Source organism: Oncorhynchus gorbuscha, linkage group LG19 (assembly GCF_021184085.1).
Source record: "Oncorhynchus gorbuscha isolate QuinsamMale2020 ecotype Even-year linkage group LG19, OgorEven_v1.0, whole genome shotgun sequence".
NCBI lineage: Eukaryota > Metazoa > Chordata > Actinopteri > Salmoniformes > Salmonidae > Oncorhynchus > Oncorhynchus gorbuscha.
The window spans coordinates 20,132,972-20,155,561 of record NC_060191.1 but is presented as its reverse complement, the minus strand read 5'-3'; the positions used below and the strand labels follow the sequence as shown (position 1 = coordinate 20,155,561).

Genomic DNA, 22,590 nt, shown 5'->3' with positions numbered 1-22,590 from the left:
AGTGAAGACATCAAAACTATGAAATAACACACATGTCAAAATATATTTTATATTTGAGATTCTTCAAAGTAGCCACCCTTTGCCTTGATGACAGCTTTGCACAATCTTGGCATTCTCTCAACCAGCTTCATGAGGTAGTCACCTGGAATGCATTTCAATTAACAAGGGTGCCTTGTTAAAAGTTCATTTGTGGAATTTCTTTCCTTCTTAATGCATTTGAGCCAATCAGTTGTGTTGAGACAAGGTAGGGGTGGTATACAGACGATAGCCCTAATTGGTAAAAGACCGAGTCCATATTATGGCAAGAACAGATCAAATAAGCAAAGAGAGAAGACAGTCCATCATTACTTTAAGACATGAAGGTCAGTTAATCCGGAAAATGCAGTCGCAAAAACCATCAAGCGCTATGATGAAACTGTCTGCCACAGGAATGGAAGACCCAGAGTTCTCTGCTGCAGAGGATATGTTCATTACAGTTAACTGCACCTCAGATTGTAGCCCAAATAAATGCTTCAGAGTTCAAGTAACAGACATCTCAACATCAACTGTTCAGAGGAGACTGTGTGAATCAGGCCTTCGTGGTCAAATTGCTGCAAAGAAATCACTACTAAAGGACACCAATAAGAAGACGAGACTTGTTTGGGCCAATAAACACGAGCAATGGACATTAGACTGGTGGAAATCTGTCCTTTGGTCTGTGCAAAGCTGTCATCAAGGCAAAGGGTGGCTACTTTGAAGAATCGCAAATATAAAATATATTTTGATATGTGTGTTATTTCATAGTTTTGATGTCTTCACTATTATTCTACAATGTAGAAACTAGTAAAAATAAAGAAAAACCCTGGAATGAGTAGGTGTGTCCAAGCACTGTACATTGTACTGTGCTCCTATTCGGTACTACACTGTAAGTACTGTATACTCATGATGTACTAATATACCAGTATATCAGTATGACACTCATGCCTGTGAGATCACAGTGTTGACACAGCAAACACAGTCAAGTCTAGGAGGAGTTTCTATTCACCTCACTCACCAACTCCAGCTCCTCATCGGTCTGCAGGGGGCAGTAGGACAGAGAACACGGGTTACAGTTCTGTACTAACCTGCTGATCTAGGATCAGCCCCCCAATCCTAACCTTAACCATTGGGCTCATTAAGGGGAAATTCAAAACTGAACTCGGATCAGCATCCAGGGGGCTATTTCCTCACAAAATTATCAAATTCAGAACAGTAATTATGACGAGATGCACGGATGCATTTTGACATCAATTCTTCTTTAGCACCGCCTAAAGCCACACTCAGTTTGAGTGCCAAAATCAACCTTTGAATTGAATCTTACTATAATTGCTGTCCTATTAATTGTTCAATTACTTTATAAACTAATAATGACTCAGCATCTGTCTTGTAGAAAAATGTGCACTTCCGAGTGACACCACTCTGAGAAACAAAACGCTGTTATTACTGTAGACATCCCAACCTCCTAAAATGTGTTGAGTTGAATCACAAGACACAATAATAAATAAATACCTCTCATATTTCAACCGTTTACAAATCAAACAGCGTACAATTTGTTTAGGTATTAAATGTTTATCTCAGAAGGAACAGAGATTTGACCTAGATAGTTTGTGTGTATGCATTGATATGTATGCTGTGTGCCCTTCTTAAAAAATGTATGTAGTTCTGTCCTTGAGTTGTTCTTGTCTATTGATGTTCTGTATTATGTCATTCTGTATTACGTTTCATGTTTTGTGTGGACCACAGGAAGAGTAGCTGCTGCTTTTGCAACAGCTAATGGGGATCCTAATAAAATACCAAATACCAAAAATTCATAAAGATTCAACACCCCATTGTTTTGTGACTGGCGGGACACCAATGAAGCATTTATCAATGTGAGAAAACAACAGACTCAGTTTGGGCCAGTAGGGCTCCCGTAGTAGATCTCTCTGTGGCTCACCAGCTGCATCAGGCTCTTGCCGCTCTGGGAGGTGATGACCCGGAGATCAGGCTTGCGGCTGTTCACCATCTGAGGGCTGGGCAGAGGTGGAGACTTGGCCGGGACTACTTTCCCCAGGCTGTTGCCGTTGGAGACGGAGAGGAGGCCGGGGGAGGCCCTGGCACTGATGTAGCCGTTCGCTGGTTGAGAGGGAGACGGAGAGGAGATATTAATATGGTGTTAAGGAATGTATGGAGTGTTTGTGTGGTTTGTGTATACCTCTCACTTACTGTAGGACAAATGTCACACTGTGAATAACAGCATGAATCTGTAAACTTTACTCGTTTGACCCTTTCACGCATTACACCGTAACACTACAAAACGTCATAGCTTTTCTCTACAGGAGCAACGTCACACCTATGTCAACCCTACGGCATCCCTACAGCATGTCAACAATCAGAAAGTCCCCTTTAGTTCATGTCATGTGACACACCCCTAAGAGAAACAACCTTTTGTTATTACTCAGGACATTCCAACCTCCTAATGTGTTGTTGTCTCATAAGACACATTTAAAAACAAATAAATACCTCTAATATTTGTATCTTTAACAAATCAAACAGTGTACGCTTCGTTTCGGTTTCACTCATTATGAAGGTCTATTCATCGAACGGCTCAATGGTGAGCAGTGTTAATCTGGGACAGCATCAAGCTACTCAGACAACAGCATTCCTTCTTGCCATGGGACAGACCGTCAGACTGATTTCCCCTTACTTGGTTAAAAGGAGCCGTTGACTCAAAGAAAGACAGGCTCACTGTGTGGATGGGGGAGCGGGGGACTTTCCCAGCACTGTCAGGAACACAACCAGGCAAACACAGACAGTAGACACACACAGACAGAGAGTGAGAGAGACAGAGAGAGAGATACAAAGAGACATACGAACGTACCGTGGGCAGACACACAACTACGCACGCACGCTCACACACTCCCTAGAGCTGGGCAGGGTTCTGCGACAGCAGATAAAAGTTGCTCCATGACGTGTCCCAGATGCTACCAGCATGTGACACCGTTTCATCTCAGTCACACATACTTCAGTTCACACACACACACACACACACACACACACACACACACACACACACACACACACACACACACACACACACACACACACACACACACACACACACACACACACACACACACACACACACACACACACACACACACACAGATGGGTGGCAAGGAGCAAATGATGTTTGTTCCAGACTCATTTGTGGGAGTAGTATCAATAACACACTACCTCCATCAAACATACAAATGCGTAACAGTCATCTTAATTTTGCTCACGCCATTCACAACTGGATAAAGAACTCTGGGCAGCCAGTGAAGGTTACTTTGTACTGAGGTGTTTAGGGATGGGAATATGGGAATTTAGGTGAGTGTGAGCCACAGCCGAGGGAAAAGTGGAACAGGGCGATGGTGGCTTTTTGTGTTGTACCCGACCTAGCAGACAGAGACACTCGCTCAGTCCTTCCTCTAAGAAACCGGACACTCACTCATCTACCCCAGCAACAGAGGAAGAAGAAGGAGGAGAAAGTACGTGTGTTAGTCAGATGTTGGCCCCAGGCCCTGGGCTCTTTGAACAACAGGGCTCTAGTGTGTAAGAATTCACATTCATTATGTGTCTATGTTAATGTTAATCCATGGATGTGTTTGTGTAAGTATACAGTTGAAGTTGGAAGTTTACATACACCTTAGCCAAATACATTTAATCTCAGTTTTTTACAATTCCTGACATTTAATCGTAGTAAAAATGTCCCTGTCTAAGGTCAGTTAAGATCACAACTTTATTCTAAGAATGTGAAATGTCAGAATAATAGTAGAGAAAATGATTTATTTCAGCTTTTATTTCTTTCATCACATACCCAGTGGGTCAGACATTTACATATACTCAATTAGTATTTGGTAGCATTGCCTTTAAATTGTTTAACTTGGGTCAAATGTTTTGGGTAGCCTTCCACAAGCTTCCCACAATAAGTTGGATGAATTATGGCCCATTCCTCCTGACAGAGCTGGTGTAACTGAGTCAGGTTTGTAGGCCTCTTTGCTCACACACACTTTTCAGTTCTGCCCACAAATCTTCTACAGGATTGAGGTCAGGGCATTGTGATGGCCACTCCAATACCTTGACTTTGTTGTCCTTAAGCCATTTTGCCACAACTTTGGAAGTATGCTTGGGGTCATTGTCCATTTGGAAGACCCATTTGCGACCAAGCTTTAACTTCCTGACTGACGTCTTGCTTCAAAATATCCCAAATTTTCCTTCCTCATAAAGCCATCCTTTTTGTGAAGTGCACCAGTCCCTCCTACAGCAAATCACCCCCACAACATGATGCTGCCACCCCCGTACTTCAAGGTTGGGATGGTATTCTTCGGCTTTCAAGCCTCCCCCTTTTTCCTCCAAACATAACAATGGTCATTATGGCCAAACAGTTCTATTTTTGTTTCATCAGACCAGAGGACATTTTTCCGAAAAGTACGATCTTTGTCCCCATGTGCAGTTGCAAACCGTAGTCTGGCTTTTTTTTATGGCGGTTTTGGAGCAGTGGCTTCATCATTGCTGAGCGGCCTTTCAGGTTATGTTGATATAGGACTCGTTTTACTGTGGATATAGATAATTTTGTACCTGTTTCCTCCAGCATCTTCACAAGGTCCTTTGCAGTTGTTCTGGGATTGATTTGCACTTTTCGCACCAAAGTACGTTCATCTCTACGAAGACAGAATGCGTCTCCTTCCTGAGCGGTATGACGGCTGCATGGTCCCATGGGGTTTATACTTTCGTACCATTGTTTGTACAGATGAATGCAGTACCTTCGGGCGTTCGGAAATTGCTCCCAAGGATGAACCAGACTTGTGGAGGTCTATATTTTTTTCTGAGGTCTTTCTGATTTCTTTTGATTTTCCCATGATGTCAAGCAAAGAGGCAGTGAGTTTGAAGGTAGGCCTTGAAATACATCCACAGATACACCTCCAATTGACTCAAATGATGTCAATTAGCCTATCAGAAGCTTCTAAAGCCATGACATAATTTTCTGGAATTTTCCAAGCTGTTTAAAGGCACAGTCAACTTAGTGTATGTAAACCTCTGACCCACTGGAATTGTGATACAGTGAATTATAAGTGAAATAATCTGTCTGTAAACAATTGTTGGGAAAATTACTTGTGTCATGCACAAAGTAGATGTCCTAACTGACTTGCCAAAACTATAGTTTGTTAACAAGAAATTTGTGGAGCGGTTGAAAAAAACAGTTTTAAATGACTCCAACCTAACTGTATGTAAACTTCTGACTTCAACTGTACGTTCATGTATGTTTCTAAGTGTTTATCTGTTGTATGTATGCATCACCATATCTGTTTTAGTGTGTACCTGTGTGAGTGTGTGTGCTGTGTGAGTGTGTGACTGTGTGTGTGTGTTCTCTCTCCCAGGTTCTACTCCTATTACACCCAGTGCCGGGTGTGGGAATCTCAGGAATGCCGGGTGACGTCAATGGTGACATTCCCTGAGCCCAGAGCCTGGTTCTGTGTTCAACAGCTGAGAACGACAGAGCGAGGGGGAGGAGGACGGGATGTGGAGAGAGGAGGGGGAAGAGAGAGAGAGAGAGACAGCGGGCTAGCAGCGTGAGTCACTTGAGCTGCGTCTTGGGACCACTGCACTGTTTACTGCACTGAGGGTTACTGAGACAACCCCAGTTTAGAGAGAGAAAGGCATCGTGACTACAGTGGTCCCGGTTCCATGACTTTGTGACTTGGATATGATTCTGAAACTTCAGATATGAGTGTGTAACTCATTGTCGTACGAGTCTTTCATTGATATCAATGTGAAAGCCACACCTATGCTCACAAAATGTAAATTAAGATTTGGTGCTTAGTGCCTTAGTCACAAATAGATAAACATATTCTTCTCAATACAATAATACAGTCATTCAGTTTTGGGGAAGATATTGTAGCACAATATCTGATAATATTGTCATCTACCTATGACTGTATGCTGAGAGGAATTAGATTAGAAGTGAGGCTCTGGTCAGTGTCAAAGTCACCTCTGAGGAGATGGCTCTGCCTACAGTTTGAACCAGGGGGATTAGAGTGTGTGTGTGTGTGTGGAAGGGGGGGACATGGGGGAACAGCTGCGATAGAGGGAGAGGACAGAGAGAGGGAAGGAGAAAGCAGGGTCAGGGGAGACAGGAGAAGGGGGGTGAGGAGATGGCGTAGATGCTAGGCCAGAGTGTTCATGTCATTCATGTCTCTCTCTACCCCTCTTGCTCCCTTTTTTCCTCAGTCTTTCATTCTCTCTCGTTCCCTTTCCTATCAACCCCCTGAGCTTTTTACAAGTGGCTTTCCTGTGACCCTCAGCTGTCGCTGTTCGACAGGTGTGTGTGTATGTGCGTGTTTGAGTACATAAGTGTCAGTGTTTGTGGCGGTTGCCATCGACCAGCTATCCTGACATTTTTTTCTCTTCCATCAAACAGTGGAGTCTGTCCCAAAGTGTAATCCATACACCTTTTATGCTTTACTATAACCCACAACTCCCATCACATCAAGGAAAGCCATGAAGGGTAAAAACTAACAAGCTAATAATCTATTTTCACAGCTACAACAGAGAGACGCAGTTCACTGTGTATACAGTATCATCTTATTTGCTAAGTAAAAACTACTCAAACCCAACTAGGTATTTTAGCAGAAGTAGACGTCACTTACGAACTGGGCTTGGGCATCCTCCGTTGGAGTTGTTCAGTTCACCTCCTAATAGAGCACCTGTGGAGGTAAGAACAGAAGACGGCGGCCATGTTGAAAAGGACAAGTTGCACATACGAGTGGATGTGAATGGTAACAATTGCTAAGAAAACATGAAGAACATGAACAATGCTGAATCCATAACATTGATGCTGTTCATCGACTACAGCTCAGACTTCAACACCATAGCGCCCGCCAAGCTCGTCACCAAGTTCAGGAACCTGGGACTGAACACCTCCCTAGATCCTGGACTTCCTGACGGGTAAACTTCAGGTGGTAAGAGTAGGCAACAATACCTAAGCCACACTGATCCTTAACAGGGGGGCCCCTCAGGGGTGTGTGCTTAGCCCCATCTTGTACTCCCTGTTCGCCCACGACTGTGTGGCCACGCACAACTAACCCCATCATCAAGTTTGCTGATGACACAACGATGGTAGGCCTGATCAGAGACCTGGCAGTGTGGTACCAAGACAACAACCTCTCCCTCAACGTCAGCAAGACCAAGGAGCTGATTGTGGACTACAGGAAACCGGAGTGGGTGCACACCCCGATCCATATCAACGGGGCCGCAGTGGAGAGGGTCAAGAGCTTCAAGTTACTCAGTGTTCACATTACTGAGGACTTAACATGGTCCTCTCACACCAGCACAGATGTGGATGTGGATTTGGCAGAGCCCCTCAGATTCTTAGGAACATTTACAGTTGCACCATTGAGAGCATCCTGTCTGGTATGGCAACTGCACCACCCTCGACAGGAAGGACCTACAGAGGGCGGTGCAGACAGCCAAGTGCATCATTGAGGTTGAGCTCTCAGCCATCCAGGACATACATGCGAGGTGGTGTCTGAGAAAGGCCTGAAAGATTATAAAATCTTATTTTCCCTGGCCATAAGACTGTTCAATGGCTAACAGCTACTGCTCCCCCTCACACCTCCCCTGCCGCTAAAATGATTATTGATTTGATCTATTACTACCACTACGCTGCTGCTCTATATTACCATAAATATTTATATATTCCTGCTCCAAGTCACTTTTCAGCCCTGTTTACATGTACACCGAGTATACCAAACATTATCAACACCTTCCTAATATTGAGTTGCACCACCCTGTTTCCTTCAGAACAGCTTCAAGTCGTCGGGGCATGGACTCTACAGGGTGTCGAAAGCGTTCCACAGGGATGCTGACCCATGTTGACTCCAACGCTTACCACAGTTGTGTCAAGTTGGCTGGATGTCCTTTGGGTGGTGGACCGTTCTTGATACACACGAGAAACTGTTGAGTGTGAAAAACCCAGCAGCGTTGCAGTTCTTGACACAAACCAGTGTGCCTGGCACCTACCGGACACCGTTCAAAGGCACTTAAATCTTTTGTCTTGCCCGTTCACCCTTTGAATGACACACATGCACACTCCGTGTCTCAAGGCTTAAAAATCCTTCTTTAACCTCTTTAACCTTTAGTCTCCTCGCCTTCATCTACACTGATTGAAGTAGATTTAACAAGTGACATCAATAAGGGATCATAGCCTTCACCAGGATTCACCTGGTCAGTCTGTCAAAGAAAGGGCAGGTGTTCTTAATGTTTTGTATAATCCGCCTATCACGCCTTCATTTACACTCTTGAGCGCACACACACACACACACACACACACACACACACACACACACACACACACACACACACACACACACACACACACACACACACACACACACACACACACACACACACACACACACACACACACACACACACACACACACACACACACACACAGTATGCTGCTGCCATACTGTTTACTACTTTATTATCATCTATCCTGCTACCAGACACTTTCTCCTAATCCCTGCCTACATGTACAGTACATCTCAAATACTCCAGTATCCCTGCACATGTTGTTTTGGCACTGCCCCCGTATATAGCTTCCTCTCTTATTTCTCTTGTTTATTTTGTATTATTAGTTAAACCATTTTGATAATGCATTTTTTCAAAATTACTGCACTGTTGTGTATGGCTTGCAAGTTAAGCATGTCACTGTACTTGTGCATGTGACAAATAAAACTTGAACTTGTGATGAAGTCAACCATTAACCACCGTCCATTCTGTTCCTTACCTGCACTGGCCGGTCGCTGTGGTAACCCTGGAGACCCAGTGTTCCTCTGGAGAGATGGTTGCTGTGGCGACAGCAGGCGGGGGTCTGTGAGGGTGGAGGTGACGAAGGAGGTGGTGACCAGGCCGCCAGAGTTACTGAACTGGAGAGCGTTCTGATTGGACACTGGCACCGTGACGGGCATGGAGAAGGTGGGCTGTGGGACGGCTGACTGGAGGAAAGACAGGAAGAGGAGGGGCTTAGAAATGTAACCGCACGATGGGCACATGTATAATGTTAAAGACACTAACACACACTCTCAGAGGCATGTGCACGCATAAGCACACACACATGATTCGTTACCATGCAAGTGACTTGTGGAAACAAGAAGCTGAAAAAGTGTTTGCTTTCAGATCACATGCAAGGTTATGTGTACATCATAAAAGCTACATGGGATTGTTATTGCATTGGTTATTGGTGACATGTATAATATGATATCTCATGACCCCACATAGTATCTTTAATTGCAGGGAAAATTGAAGAGAAACTATACAAGTTTTTTATTTTTGCACAGAGCTTGGAAATTTGAGTATCTGATATGTAGCCTCTACCTGAGAAGTTGACTGCTGATTTTCTTAATTTGACCTTGAAGTAAACGTTTACCCTTAAAAATGCATATAACTAGTCACTAAAACGTTCTCTAAAGTATCAAGGACTGCTTTAGCAAAGTATAAGAAGTGTAGTTAGCAAATAGCTTTGAACCGGTCCTGAGTCAGCTAAATATTACTAGCCGTGTGACCCAGACCAACACCAGGTCCTAGTCAGAGACAGGACCCAGGCCAGGGTTGTCCACTCTTCTGCCTGTAACCCATTTCACCCTGTTTTCCTCATCATGGCATAAAGCAGGCAGTGCCTCTATATATAGAATATGGGCCAAGCGTGGCCTGGTACTGTATGTGCTGAATGGGACCCAGTTTAAAAAGAGAGAAAGAAGATGCTCTACTCTGTCCATCATATCGACCTTCCTTCCCGTTAGCCTACAGCGTATTCCACAAGTTTACATCTGGGATGTATGTGCGATGCTATACAGGGGAAGAAAGGAGAGCAGAGGAGACTAAATTCTTTTGGTATTGTTTGTTTTGTAATGTATCGGTCATGATCTGACAAGAGTCCTGTCATTCTTGTGACAAACTATTTGTCAATGTGGCAAGACTGAGTGTAACCTTTTCCTTTCTTTATAGCATTTTAGTAGACTGAATATTAGTCTTTGTCTGCATTATCCTGTTCTAGTGACGAACAACAACAGTGCTAGGTAATGTAAAGACAGAAAAGCATCTGGGCTGTCACTAGTGCTGTAGCTCCTCTGACCCATAAGACCTGCAATGGTGTCATGTCACGTACACAACTTCACTCAATATGCTCTATATGGCAAGAATGTTCAGGGGACTATGGTGACAAAACCAATCTGACTTGGACTCCACCGTAGTAGAGATGTCTCAAATCCCAGAGCACCAGAAACTGAGAGAGAAAGAGGCAGAGAAAGAAAGAAAGCACAAGTGAGGGTAGGGGAGAGAAGAAAAGAAAAAAAGAGAAATAAAGAGAAAGACAAAGACAGAGAGAGAGAAAGCCCAAATGGGTAAAGCCTACTGGGCAAGCTGGTGTGCAGGTCTGGCGTCTGGAGAGGTAGTCTACAATATAAGGCAGAAGGTTACAGCACTGCAGCACTGCACACTGGCCAGGCAGAGAGGAGGGCTGGATGGATGGATGGGTGGAGGGATGGAAGTGGGGTTAGTGTGATGGGGCAGAGGTGTGGAAACGTGGAGCATACAGCACTGGGACAGCACTTCCTACATACACTTATCGTACACTCATTAAAATACTGTTTAATACTCCACTGATGTACACTAAACTGTGCTGTGCCATTTGGACAGATATCTCTTGGATAACAAGTTATTCAGCTATAGGTCAGCTCAAATACTGGACCCTATTCCAACTAAACTACTGAAAGAGGCTTGGCCCTCCAGTAATAAAGCCTCTCTTGAAAAAGCCAAAAGCCTATATCAAATCTTCCATTCCTCTCAAAGATTTTAGAGAAGGCTGTTGCGCAGCAACTCACTGCCTTCCTGAAGACAAACAATGTATACGAAATGCTTCAGTCTGGTTTAGACCCCATCATAGCACTGAGACGGCACTTGTGAAGGTGGTAAATGACATTTTGATGGCATCGGACCGAGGCTCTGCATCTGTCCTCGTGCTCCTAGACCTTAGTGCTGCTTTTGATACCATCTCACCACATTCTTTTGGAGAGTGGAAACCCAAATTGGTCTACACGGACATGTTCTGGCCTGGTTTAGGTGCTGTGAATGGTTTGTCCTCTGACAAATCAACATGTTCCTCAAGGTTCTGTTTTAGGACCACTATTTGTTTTCACTATATATTTTACCTCTTGGGGATGTTATTCGAAAACATAATGTAAACTTTCACTGTGCGGATGACACACAGCTGTACATTTCAATGAAACACGGTGAAGCACCAAAATTGCCCTCGCTAGAAGCATGTGTTTCAGACATAAGGAAGTGGTCAAACTTTCTACTATTTATAGTCGTCTCAAATAAAAAGGACCTCGGCGTTACTCTGGACCCTGATCTCTCTTTTGAAGAACATATCAAGACCATTTCGAGGACAGCTTTTTTCCATCTACGTAACATTGCAAAAATCAGAAACTTTCTGTCCAAAAATGATGCAGAAAAATTAATCCATGCTTTTGTCACTTCTAGGTTAGACTACTGCAATGCTCTATTTTCCGGCTACCCGGATAAAGCACTAAATAAACTTCAGTTAGTGCTAAATACGGCTGCTAGAATCCTGACTAGAACCAAAAATTTGATCATATTACTCCAGTGCTAGCTCTCTACACTGGCTTCCTGTCAAAGCAAGGGCTGATTTCAAGGTTTTACTGCTAACCTACAAAGCATTACATGGGCTTGCTCCTACCTACCTCTCTGATTTGGTCCTGCCGTACATACCTATACGTACGCTACGGTCACAAGACGCAGGCCTCCTAATTGTCCCTAGAATTTCTAAGCAAACAGCTGGAGGCAGGGCTTTCTCCTATAGGGCTCCTACCCATGTCAGAGACGCAAAGTCTCAACCTTTAAGTCTTTACTGAAGACTCATCTCTTCAGTGGGTCATATGATTGAGTGTAGTCTGGCCCAGGATGGGTTACAGAAGGCTACAGCACTGCAGCAAGGCTCTGGAGCAGGAACCAAGACGCAGGGGCCCCTTGCTAGAATTTCTGCAAACAGCTACCCTCAGGGATCGGTCTCAACCTTTAAGTCTTTACTGAAGACTCATCTCTTCAGTGGGTCATATGATTGAGTGTATGGATGCTGGGGGTGGTCCCTGGGGGGGGGTGCGTCACCTGGGTGGGTTGATTCACTGTTGTGGTGGCCTGTCTGGGTTTCCCCCCTTTGGGTTGTACCGTGTCGGAGATGGGGGCCTTGTCTCAGGATGGTAAGTTGGTGGTTGTAGATTTCCCTCTAGTGGTGTGGGGGCTGTGCTTTGGCAAAGTGGGTGGGGTTATATCCTTCCTGTTTGGCCCTGTCCGGGGGTGTCCTCGGATGGGGCCACAGTGTCTCCTGACCCTCCTGTCTCAGCCTCCAGTATTTATGCTGCAGTAGTTTATGTGTCGGGGGGCTAGGGTCAGTTTGTTTATCTGGAGTACTTCTCCTGTCCTATTCGGTGTCCTGTGTAAATCTAAGTGTGTATTTCTCTAATTCTCTCCTTCTCTCCTTCTTTCTCTCTCTCGGAGGACCTGAGCCCTAGAACCATGCCCCAGGACTACCTGACATGATGACTCCTTGCTGTCCCCAGTCCACCTGGCCATGCTGCTGCTCCAGTTTCAACTGGCCTGGGCCCTAGGACCATGCTGTCCCCAACCTGGCCATGCTCCTGCTCCAGTTTCAACTGTTCTGCCTTGCTATTATTCAACCATGCTGGTCATTTATGAACATTTGAACATCTTGGCCACGTTCTGTTATAATCTGCACAGCCAGAAGAGGACTGGCCACCCCACATATGCTCTCTCTAATTCTCTCTTTCTTTCTCTCTCTCGGAGGACCTGAGTAGGACCGTGCCCCAGGACTACCTGACATGATGGCTCCTTGCTGTCCCCAGTCCACCTGACTGTGCTGCTGCTCCAGTTTCAACTGTTCTGCCTTATTATTATTTGACCATGCTGGTCATTTATGAACATTTGAACATCTTGGTCATTTTCTGTTATAATCTCTACCCGGCACAGCCAGAAGAGGACTGGCCACCCCACATAGCCCGGTTCCTCTCTAGGTTTCTTCCTAGGTTTTGGCCTTTCTAGGGAGTTTTTCCTAGCCACCGTGCTTTTACACCTGCATTGTTTGCTGTTTGGGGTTTTAGGCTGGGTTTCTGTACAGCACTTTGAGATATCAGCTGATGTACGAAGGGCTATATAAATAAATTTGATTTGATTTGATTTGATTTGATAACTACCCGTGGGCATAATTTTAATACTAGAGTAAAGTGACTCATTCATTGTGTCAAGTACATGTCATTATAAAGGCCCTAAAATGAATCATATTGGATAAATAATAGTCTTTAAGCTTTTCCTCAGGCTAAGTGGGTTCATTGAAGGCAGCTCAAGGCCTTCAACAGCATAACAAAAAACAAACCTATTTTCTCAGCGGCGTGCTACATTGGTGTATTTCCTAGATGTGAGGGTATCAGAATGAATTAAACCAATGCCCTACTTTCCTTCCCTCCCTCTTGTCCTAGAAGCCTTTGAAAGTTTTCCTTTCAACTTTTGGGAACGTCTCATCCTATTTGTTAGCAGTGACGGATTAAAACCACAAAAACAACTTTCAAACAACGTTTTGTTGACCTTTAAAGGTCCTTGATATTTGACTACAATGTTGATCTTACCAGTGAATACTCTGTATAATGCAATTAGATCGAATCGTTTCACAAAAATAATGCTCAGCTTTTATCTTAGTATTGTTGGAATACAGGAGGGAAAACGAGTGCTTTCAAATGACAGAGAAATAAGGAACATTTGTCTCTTTTTAGTACAAATTTTCTGACAGTCACAGTCAATTTCAAACTAACACAACACATAACATTGCAAACAATATTAAGGAACATCTCTTAAATCTGAAAAGCTAAATCAGCTGTGTCACCAATTGGCAAGTTCCAGTCTAGCCTTTATAATCCTGTACATGCCTGTAGCCTGCCTAGCCTCCCTATGCTCCCAAGCACTTTCTACTCGACTCCGGGGATTGCAGTACGAGTGGGATTAAGCGTGTATATCCCAGCCCCCTAGCTGTCATGTTGGTAGATTATGATGCTGTTGAAGGAGATTGGTGCTGTATGCTTCCGTTTGCTACAGTAGGCCCTGTGAAAGGTGTGCCGGGCAAGGTGGGGGATGGGGGGCCAAAGCCAGTGCAAGCTTGCTTCCAATCGTCTAGGGTGGAAGCTACACTGTCCAGGGGGTGGCAGATTGAATTCTATTCTTCTTCTTTCTACTCAGAAATGTTTTTAGGAGCTATTTCAGCTCACCACAAACACCAAAGTGTTGGAGATATGGCTTAGGTTAAATGCGGGATAAGTGGTATTCACTGAACTCATTCAATAGAGAGACAAACTTTTTTTGCTGAACCGCTGCTTTAATGTAAGTGAGTGGTTGGGTGTGTGATAATATTATCAGTTTTGGAGAACAAAACCTTTCCATCACCATTGCGTTTTTTGTCTTAGTGACAATATCCTGCATAATACAGATTACGCAATACATTGTAGTACATGTTGTATAATACATTCTAAAAAACCAGGGCTTAAGTCAGGGATAGGTGTGTACATATCCAGTTCAGCTCATCCTGTGAGCAGTAAAGTCCTTCACATTGGCCCGACGGGAACTCGATAGACAAAGTCCCATCCCTCGTGACCAATAGGGAGGCCAGATCAGACAGGAAGCCTGGTTGAAATTGAGTGCTCCTCATTAAACTGACGTTAATGGCATTATTGAGCCCTGGTGGAAAATAATGAATCATAAAAAAATTGGCACCGGAGAGAGGAATAAAAGAGGCAATAAACCGCGGCAGCGTGCCAATTATGAGGCAGCCCTGGAGAGTGTCTGAAAAACACCCTGGAAAATGAGGAACAGCCTATCCGAACCTAGATGGTCACACTATCTGTAAAACTGACGCCCTTGAAAAGCATGAATCTTGTACGATTCTTCTCACTAACAATGGGGTGACAATGAATAATGAGAAGTTTTGCCCCGTTTACCATGGCATCCTCATATGCCACTTTTATGTAGTCTTTATGACATCTGTCAATGGCTTATGAATGATTCCTGATACCTGTGACCACTCTCCAATCAGACTGTTGAGCTCCGCGCCCCGACATCCTTGCCCGGGCACACACGATCAGAGGGGTATTGTGGGTACAGAGGTGTGTGAGAGATGGAGAGGAGTGGGGGGTGGTGGGGTGCTCTGTGATTATTTGGGTTGCTGTCTGCAACCGGATCTGGGTAAAATCCAGTCCGGTCTGGTACAGCTCACGGTACTCACTGACAGCCTATAGCTCTGCATCATTTTATCAAACTCCTCGTCAATTTTTTTGTATTTCTCCTCAGTGTGGGGGGTGAGAGAGAAGGGCTCCTCGGGGTCTGGGCTCTCTGAGTCCCGGTGCTCTTTCTTGTTCAGAGCCTTGGTCCATTCGTTCCCACAACAGAGAGAGGAGAGAGAGGGAGGTTAGAGAACGTGACGAGAGGACGATGGTACTCACGCCATAGCGCTTGAACAGGATATCCAGGTCCTCGTTCTTGCGGTACTTGTCATCGTTTAACGGGCTTTGGTCGATGGAGTCGTCGCCGTCCGGCTCGGGGCTGTTGCAACCGTTAAAGCCTTTCTTTCGCAACGTCTGAAGCGGTTAGAGGAAGAAGAAGCAGAGGAAGGAGGAAAACATTTCATTTTCATGCACAATTATGTCAACAACACCCATTAACCAGACTGTACCATCATTTAAATTCTAATAATGATAAGGAAAGGAACAGCGATGGCATTTGAACAAAACCAGTAACATGATTCTGAGCCTCAGATAATATTTAAAATCGATCCATTCCAGGAAGGTCAATGTTCACAACATCTATGACCGTTTCGAAGCTAACCACCTTTAAAGGTTTACTCTACACAAATCAACAAAGATGTCTGAAATAAGGAGTTATCACTGGACAATGACTAACATTTTCATCCACCCACACAAGTTCAACAGTTTGGGGCCAATTAGAAATGTCTTTGTTTGATGAATGAAAAGCCTTTTTTTGTCCGTTAAAATAACACCAAAATTATCAGAAATACAGTGTAGACATTGTTAATGTTGTAAATTACTATTGTAGCTGGAAACGACAGATTTTTAATGGAATATCTACAATTGAAGTCGGAAGTTTACATACACCTTAGCCAAATACATTTAAACTCAGTTTTTCACAATTCCTGACATTTAATCCAAGTAAAAATTCCCTGTCTTAGGTCAGTTAGGATCACAACTTTATTTTAAGAATGTGAAATGCCAGAATAATAATAGAGAGAATGATTTATTTCAGCTTTTATTTCTTTCACCACATTCCCAGTGGGTCAGAAGTTTACATACACTCAATTAGTACTTGGTAGCATTGCCTTTAAATTGTTTAACTTGGGTCAAAAGTTTTGGGTAGCCTTCCACAAGCTTCCCACAATAAGTTGGGTGAATTTTGGCCCATTCCTCCTGACAAGAGCTTGTGTAACTGAGTCAGGTTTATAGGCCTCCTTGCTCGCACACGCTTTTTCAGTTCTGCCCACAAATTCTCTATAGGATTGAGGCCTGGGCTTTGTGACGGTGTTACGTTCCCCAGTTTCAGTGTTTTGGGTTTGTATGTGTATGTGTTTCAGGATGGCTTCCTGGATTCCAATCAGCTGATTGGTTGGTCCCATTGCAGATTGGAGCTCTGACCCCGCCCTCTCGTCAAAAGACACAGCTGTCTGCAATTACCAACTCCTTCTCCAGCTTGAAATGCCAGTGTTCATTTGTTAGGAGAGAGAACTTCTTGGTATGTGCTGTGTTGATTAGACAGTTTTTGTAAAGTATTTTGTAGCCGGTCCTGCAGTGGTATGTGTATGCCAAAAGGACTCAGTGTCTTTGAAATTGAAATTGTTAATTTCCGTTAGTAATTATTCTGTTTTTGTTCCCAGGGGGGAAGGGGAAGGCACCATGGGAGTGTTTAGGCAATAGGCCTGCGGGCATACATATACCCGTAGTATGTTATCTGTCTATGCACACTAGGTAAGACCTGGGTGGGCCACCCCCAGTATTTTGGTTAGCACGCCAAGTGGCGTTAAGAATAAGTAAGTAGTGGGTAGGTAAGGTAGGAGAGGGGGCTCTTTAACTTTTACTTTGGTTCCATCCAGCCCCTTTCCCCCAAATTACCGTATGAAGGAAGAATATATTCCCTGTAAATGGTAATATTCTCTGCCTCTGTCATCCTTACCCGCACCTACAGTCACCTACACCTCTTTCAGTCCACGGGGAGTTGAGTGAAGCAGGGTGTTGCGTTCCCTCTTCCAAGAGGTGTAGGTAACATAATGGGGGCTCATCCGGGATCATTAAACCCACCGGACCCTGCTGCTCTGAGCTCTCTGTGATTGAGGTGTGCTGGTAGGTTGAGTTTGGATGACTTGTTTAGTTACGTGTGTTCAGTACGCTGCTGTGTACCATGGCTGCCTCAGCAGTCTCCCAGTTTACTGAAGCGCCCTCTGTTGGTGGGGTTGCGTAAAGTAGACCTTTGCGCCATAGCTGATGATTATGGACTCTTCGTCCCTGAGAAAGCCCGAAAGGCTGAGCTTTGGTGCTAGTCAGAGAGGGTTAATTGAGAACTAATTTTCTCATTGAAAGATGAGGAGAGGGAGGCTTCAGGGAGATGAGACGGGTAGACCTTCCGATGCCAAGTCTGAGGACGGCGCGGAGGAAGGAGTTGCTAGTACCCCCTTTACATTGCCCCGATATGACCCTTTATCTTTTGCTTCGGGTCATTCAGACGGAACTGCAAGGCTAAAGGTGAGGCTGGCCTGTTTGGAAATGGAGCAAAAAGATAGATGGATGAAGTTGATTTAGAAATTAGGAAAATGAAAATCGACAAGGAGGTGAGGATCCGACAACTGGAGCTAGACGCTGGCTCCAGTGCGATTTCACAACCTGCCCATCATCAAGGCCACTTCGATGTTAGTAAAAATATTGCTTTAGTCCCTCCATTCCGTGAGTCGGAAGTTGATTACTATTTATCTGCGTTTGAGCGTGTGGCTGTTGCGCTGCATTGGCCACTCGAGGTTTGGCCACTCCTGTTGCAATGTAAATTGTCTGGGAAAGCGCAGGAAGTAGTAGCTGCTCTCTCCCTGGAAGACAGTTTACACTGTGATATAGTTAAAACAACCATGTTGCATGCTTATGAGTTGGTGCCTGAAGCTTGTAGGCAGTCCTTCAGGAACCACAAAAACCCTCTCACTGTAAGTTTGTTGAGTTTGCTAGGGACAAAGAGACTGTTTTAATCGCTGGTGTTCTCCAATACCATGACTTTGTCCTTAAGCCATTTTGCCACAACTTTGGATGTATGCCTGGGGTCATTGTCCATTTGGAAGACCCATTTGCGACCAAGCTTTAACTTCCTGAATGACGTCTTGCTTCAAAATATCCCAATTTTCCTTCCTCATAATGCCACCCTTTTTGTGAAGTGCACCAGTCCCTCCTGCAGCAAAGCACCCCCACAACATGATGCTGCCACCCCCGTGCTTCACGGTTGGGATGATGTTCTTTGGCTTGCAAGCCTCCCCCTTTTTTCCTCCAAACATAACAATGGTCATTATGGCCAAACAGTTCTATTTTTGTTTAATCAGACCAGAGGACATTTCCCCAAAAGGTAAGATCTTTGTCCCCATGTACAGTTGCAAACCGTAATCTGGTTTCTTTATGGTGGTTTTGGAGCAGTGGCTTTTTCCTTGCTGAGCGGCCTTTCAGGTTATGCCAATATAGGACTTGTTTTACTGTGGATATAGATACTTTTGTACCTGTTTCCTCCAGCATCTTCACAAGGTCCTTTGCAGTTGTTCTGGGATTGATTTGCACTTTTTTTACGTTCATCTCTAGGAGACAGAACACGTCTCCTTCCTGAGTGGCATGGCGGCTGCGTGGTCCCATGGTGTTTATACTGGCGTACTATTTTTTGTACGGATGAACATGGTACCTTCAGGCATTTGGAAATTGCTCCCAAGGAGGAACCAGACAAATGTTTTTATGAAGTCTTGGCTGATTTATTTTGATTTTCCCATGATGTCAAGCAAAGAGGCACTGAGTTTGAAGGTAGGCCTTGAAATACATCCACAGGTACACCTTCAATTGAATCAAATTATGTCAATTAGCCTATCAGAAGCTTCTAAAGCCATGACATAATTTTCTGGAGTTTTCCAAGCTGTTTAAAGTCAGTCAACTTACTGTATGTAAACTTCTGACCCACTGGAATTGTAACACAGTGAAATAATCTGTCTGTAAACAATTGTTGGAAAAATTACTTGTCATGCACAAACTAGATGTCCTAACCAACTTGCCAAACTATAGTTGGTTAACAAGAAATGTGTGGAGTGGTTAAAAAACAAGTTTTAATGACTCCAACCTAAGTTCATGTAAACTTCAACTGTACGTAGGCATACCAAGGCCCATTTTCAGCAACCATCACTCTTGTGTTCCAATGGCATGTTTTGTTAGCTAATCCAAGTTTATCATTTTAAAAGGCTAATTGATCATTAGAAAACCCTTTTGCAATTATGTTAGCACAGCTGAAAACTGTTGTTCTGATTTTAAAGAAGCAATACAACTGGCCTTCTTTAGACTAGTTGAGTATCTGGAGCATCAGCATTTGTGCATTCGATTACAGGCTCAAAAGGGCCAGAAACAAAAACCTTCCTTCTGAAACTCGTCACTCTATTCTTGTTCTGAGAAATTAAGGCTATTCCGTGTGAGAAATTGCCAAGAAACTGAAGATCTCGTACAACGCTGTGTACTACTCACTTCACAGAACAGCGCAAACTGGCTCTAACCAGAATAGAAAGATGAGTGGGAGGCCTCAGGGAACAACTGAGCAGGAGGACCAGTGCATTAGTGTCTAGTTTGAGAAACCAATGCCTCACAAGTCCCCAACTGGCAGCTTCATTAAATATTTCCCGCAAAACACAAGTCTCAACGTCAACAGTGAAGAGGCTACTCCTGGATTCTGGCCTCCTAGACAGAGTTCCTCTGTCCAGTAACTGTTCTTTTGCCCATCTTAATATTTTATTTTTATTGGCCAGTCTGAGATATGGCTCTCTCTTTGCAACTATGCCTAGAAGGCCAGCATCCCGGAGTCGCCTCATCACTGTTGACGTTGAGACTGGTGTTTTGCGGATACTATTTAATGAAGCTGCATCAGATGACCAGGCCTCCAATCACTCGACCTCAACCCAATTGAGATGGTTTGGGATGAGTTGGACCGCAGAGTGAAGGAAAAGCAGCCAACAAATGCTCAGCATGTGTGGGAACTCCTTCAAGACTGTTGGAAAAGCATTCCAGGTGACTACCTCTTGAAGCTGGTTGAGAGAATGCCAAGAGTGTGCAAAGCTGTCAAGGCAAAGGGTGGCTACTTTGAAGAATCTTAAATCTATTTTTGATTTGTTTAACACTTAATTGTGTATGTTATTTCATAGTTTGTCTTCACTATTATTCTACAATGTACAAAATAGTAAAAATAGAGAGAAACCCTGGAATGAGTAGGAATCCAAACTTTTGACTGGTACTGTATATAGTAGTAGTATTGCGCTCGTGGAGCAAATTAAGGTTAAGTGCCTTGCTTAAGTGCACATCAACATGTTTTTTTTTCCTCTGTCGGCTCGGATATTCGAGCACCTCTAAATTGGTGTGAAGCGGCACGCCAACAAAAGCCATTGAGCAAAGGTAAAGGGTAGGGGGTGAAACAGAAGCACACCGCGGTGTTAGCCAGCCAGAGAGTTGGGCAGTCAGGCCATTTCAGCTCGAAATGCACAGTGGAAAGGGTCTTATTTTGACATGATTCTGGAAACAAGCTTAACTGTAAGTAGCTTTTCCAGTGGGATCTGGACCAAACAGCAAACCAGATCCTGACACTAGCAAAATGGATTCCCACCTAGTGTCGCAAATTCTTCCACATGACAGATGTACTATTCAGTTCTATTGTATATGGAAAAAGGGAATATGTATTTAAGTAAAGCAACATAAATAAATGGGTATCTACAGTATTGCGTGGCAGAGAGAGGACTGTATTATCCACCATACAGTGAGTACTGCCTGATGGAGATTTGATTAGTAGATAAGTGGATGTTCTCTAGGACACCCACTAGGGACTATCACTGTTCTCTGTGTAGTGAGGATGACTCAATAACATGAAATTCAATGCCAAGCGGAGAGGTAGAGAGAATAAAAGACGTAAAAAGACTAATGCAGTCATTAGCTAACCAACTGTGAAGTTCAATCCAGGTTTACTGAGCTAAACCCCCCAATACAGATCAAATTCACTCTAAATATTATCATCCATAATGTATACTGTGATATCCATAATATATATATATATATATTCATATTATTACACACAGTGTGAAATACATTCCACCCACAGAGATGATTCTTTCATCTGTACCCGGTTTCTCTGTTCAGGTATATACATTCAAATCAGTACACTGATCAAATTAGACACGAGAACTTCCTGACACTGTTTAGCCTCCATGCTGTTTATTCTGCACTGTTCATAGAAAACATGATCAGTGTGTCTGTGCTGACCTAAAAAACTAAAAACTGACAATGACAACATCTGACAAAAGTCTGTGCGGGGACGTGGTAGAGTCATGGACATATGCAGCCGACTGTCAACAAAAACAAAATCGCTACATACAAACCTGCCCTGACAATAGGACATGGCAGTCCTATATAATGGTACACACACACACACACACACACACACACACACACACACACACACACACACACACACACACACACACACACACACACACACACACACACACACACACACACACACACACACACACACACACACGTCGGTCAGCTGATCAGCTTGTTTCAGTCAGCTCCATCTGTTCACCTGTCCCTCCACACCTCTCCCCCGCTGGCACACTCTTTCAAGTGCTGCCCTCTATTGTGTTGCCAGGGTAAGATTCCCCTGCAGAGCAGCACACAGTCTGACTGGCTGGGCTGTGAGCTTCCCTGCCCCTCCCCCTATCTCCTGCTCTCTCTTTCATTCTCTCCCGGTCGCTCGGTCCTGGTCTTTTTCTCTCCAGCTGTATCTCTCGCTTTCCTTCACCTTTCACCCTCTTCTCTTTCACTCTATCCATTTATATTCATCTCTTTCTCCATCTTTTTCTCTCAGGATCTAATAATCGATCCATACAGTCCTCTCACGTCATCCTCCTACATGTTCTCCTGCACTGCTCTCCTTTATCCTCTTATCCGGGCTTCATTTCTCCTCCATCTCCCGTCTATCCATCTCTCACTTCTGTCGTCTTTTGACCTCTTCCTCTCTTGACCTATTCCCACAGCTTCTCATCCTACTTTTTGCTCTCAAAATGCCATCCATCTCTCCTTTTCTCCAATTCTACCTTCTCTCTTTAGAATGGAGGTATGTGGTGAGCAGTACGGGCCGGGGCCC

General features: G+C 44.1%; 1 protein-coding gene across 12 annotated transcripts in view; it reads right to left on the bottom strand.

Moving 5' to 3' along the window:
• Positions 1–22,590, bottom strand: part of mef2d (myocyte enhancer factor 2d) — a 78,977-nt gene that overhangs the window by 9,312 nt on the left and 47,075 nt on the right. For 7 of the 12 annotated variants that reach the window (XM_046314064.1, XM_046314070.1, XM_046314072.1 and 4 more), the window contains exons 4-8: positions 15,407–15,544; positions 8,834–9,041; positions 6,690–6,746; positions 1,955–2,133; positions 1,025–1,054 (exon numbers count right to left, since the gene is read on the bottom strand). In XM_046314064.1, coding sequence (XP_046170020.1) covers positions 1,025–1,054; positions 1,955–2,133; positions 6,690–6,746; positions 8,834–9,041; positions 15,407–15,544 — 612 coding nt within the window. Of the gene's footprint in view, positions 1–1,024; positions 1,055–1,954; positions 2,134–6,689; positions 6,747–8,833; positions 9,042–15,406; positions 15,545–15,623; positions 15,759–22,590 lie in introns of all 12 variants that reach the window. The other 5 variants (XM_046314067.1, XM_046314075.1, XM_046314068.1 and 2 more) reach the window with 4 other exon arrangements.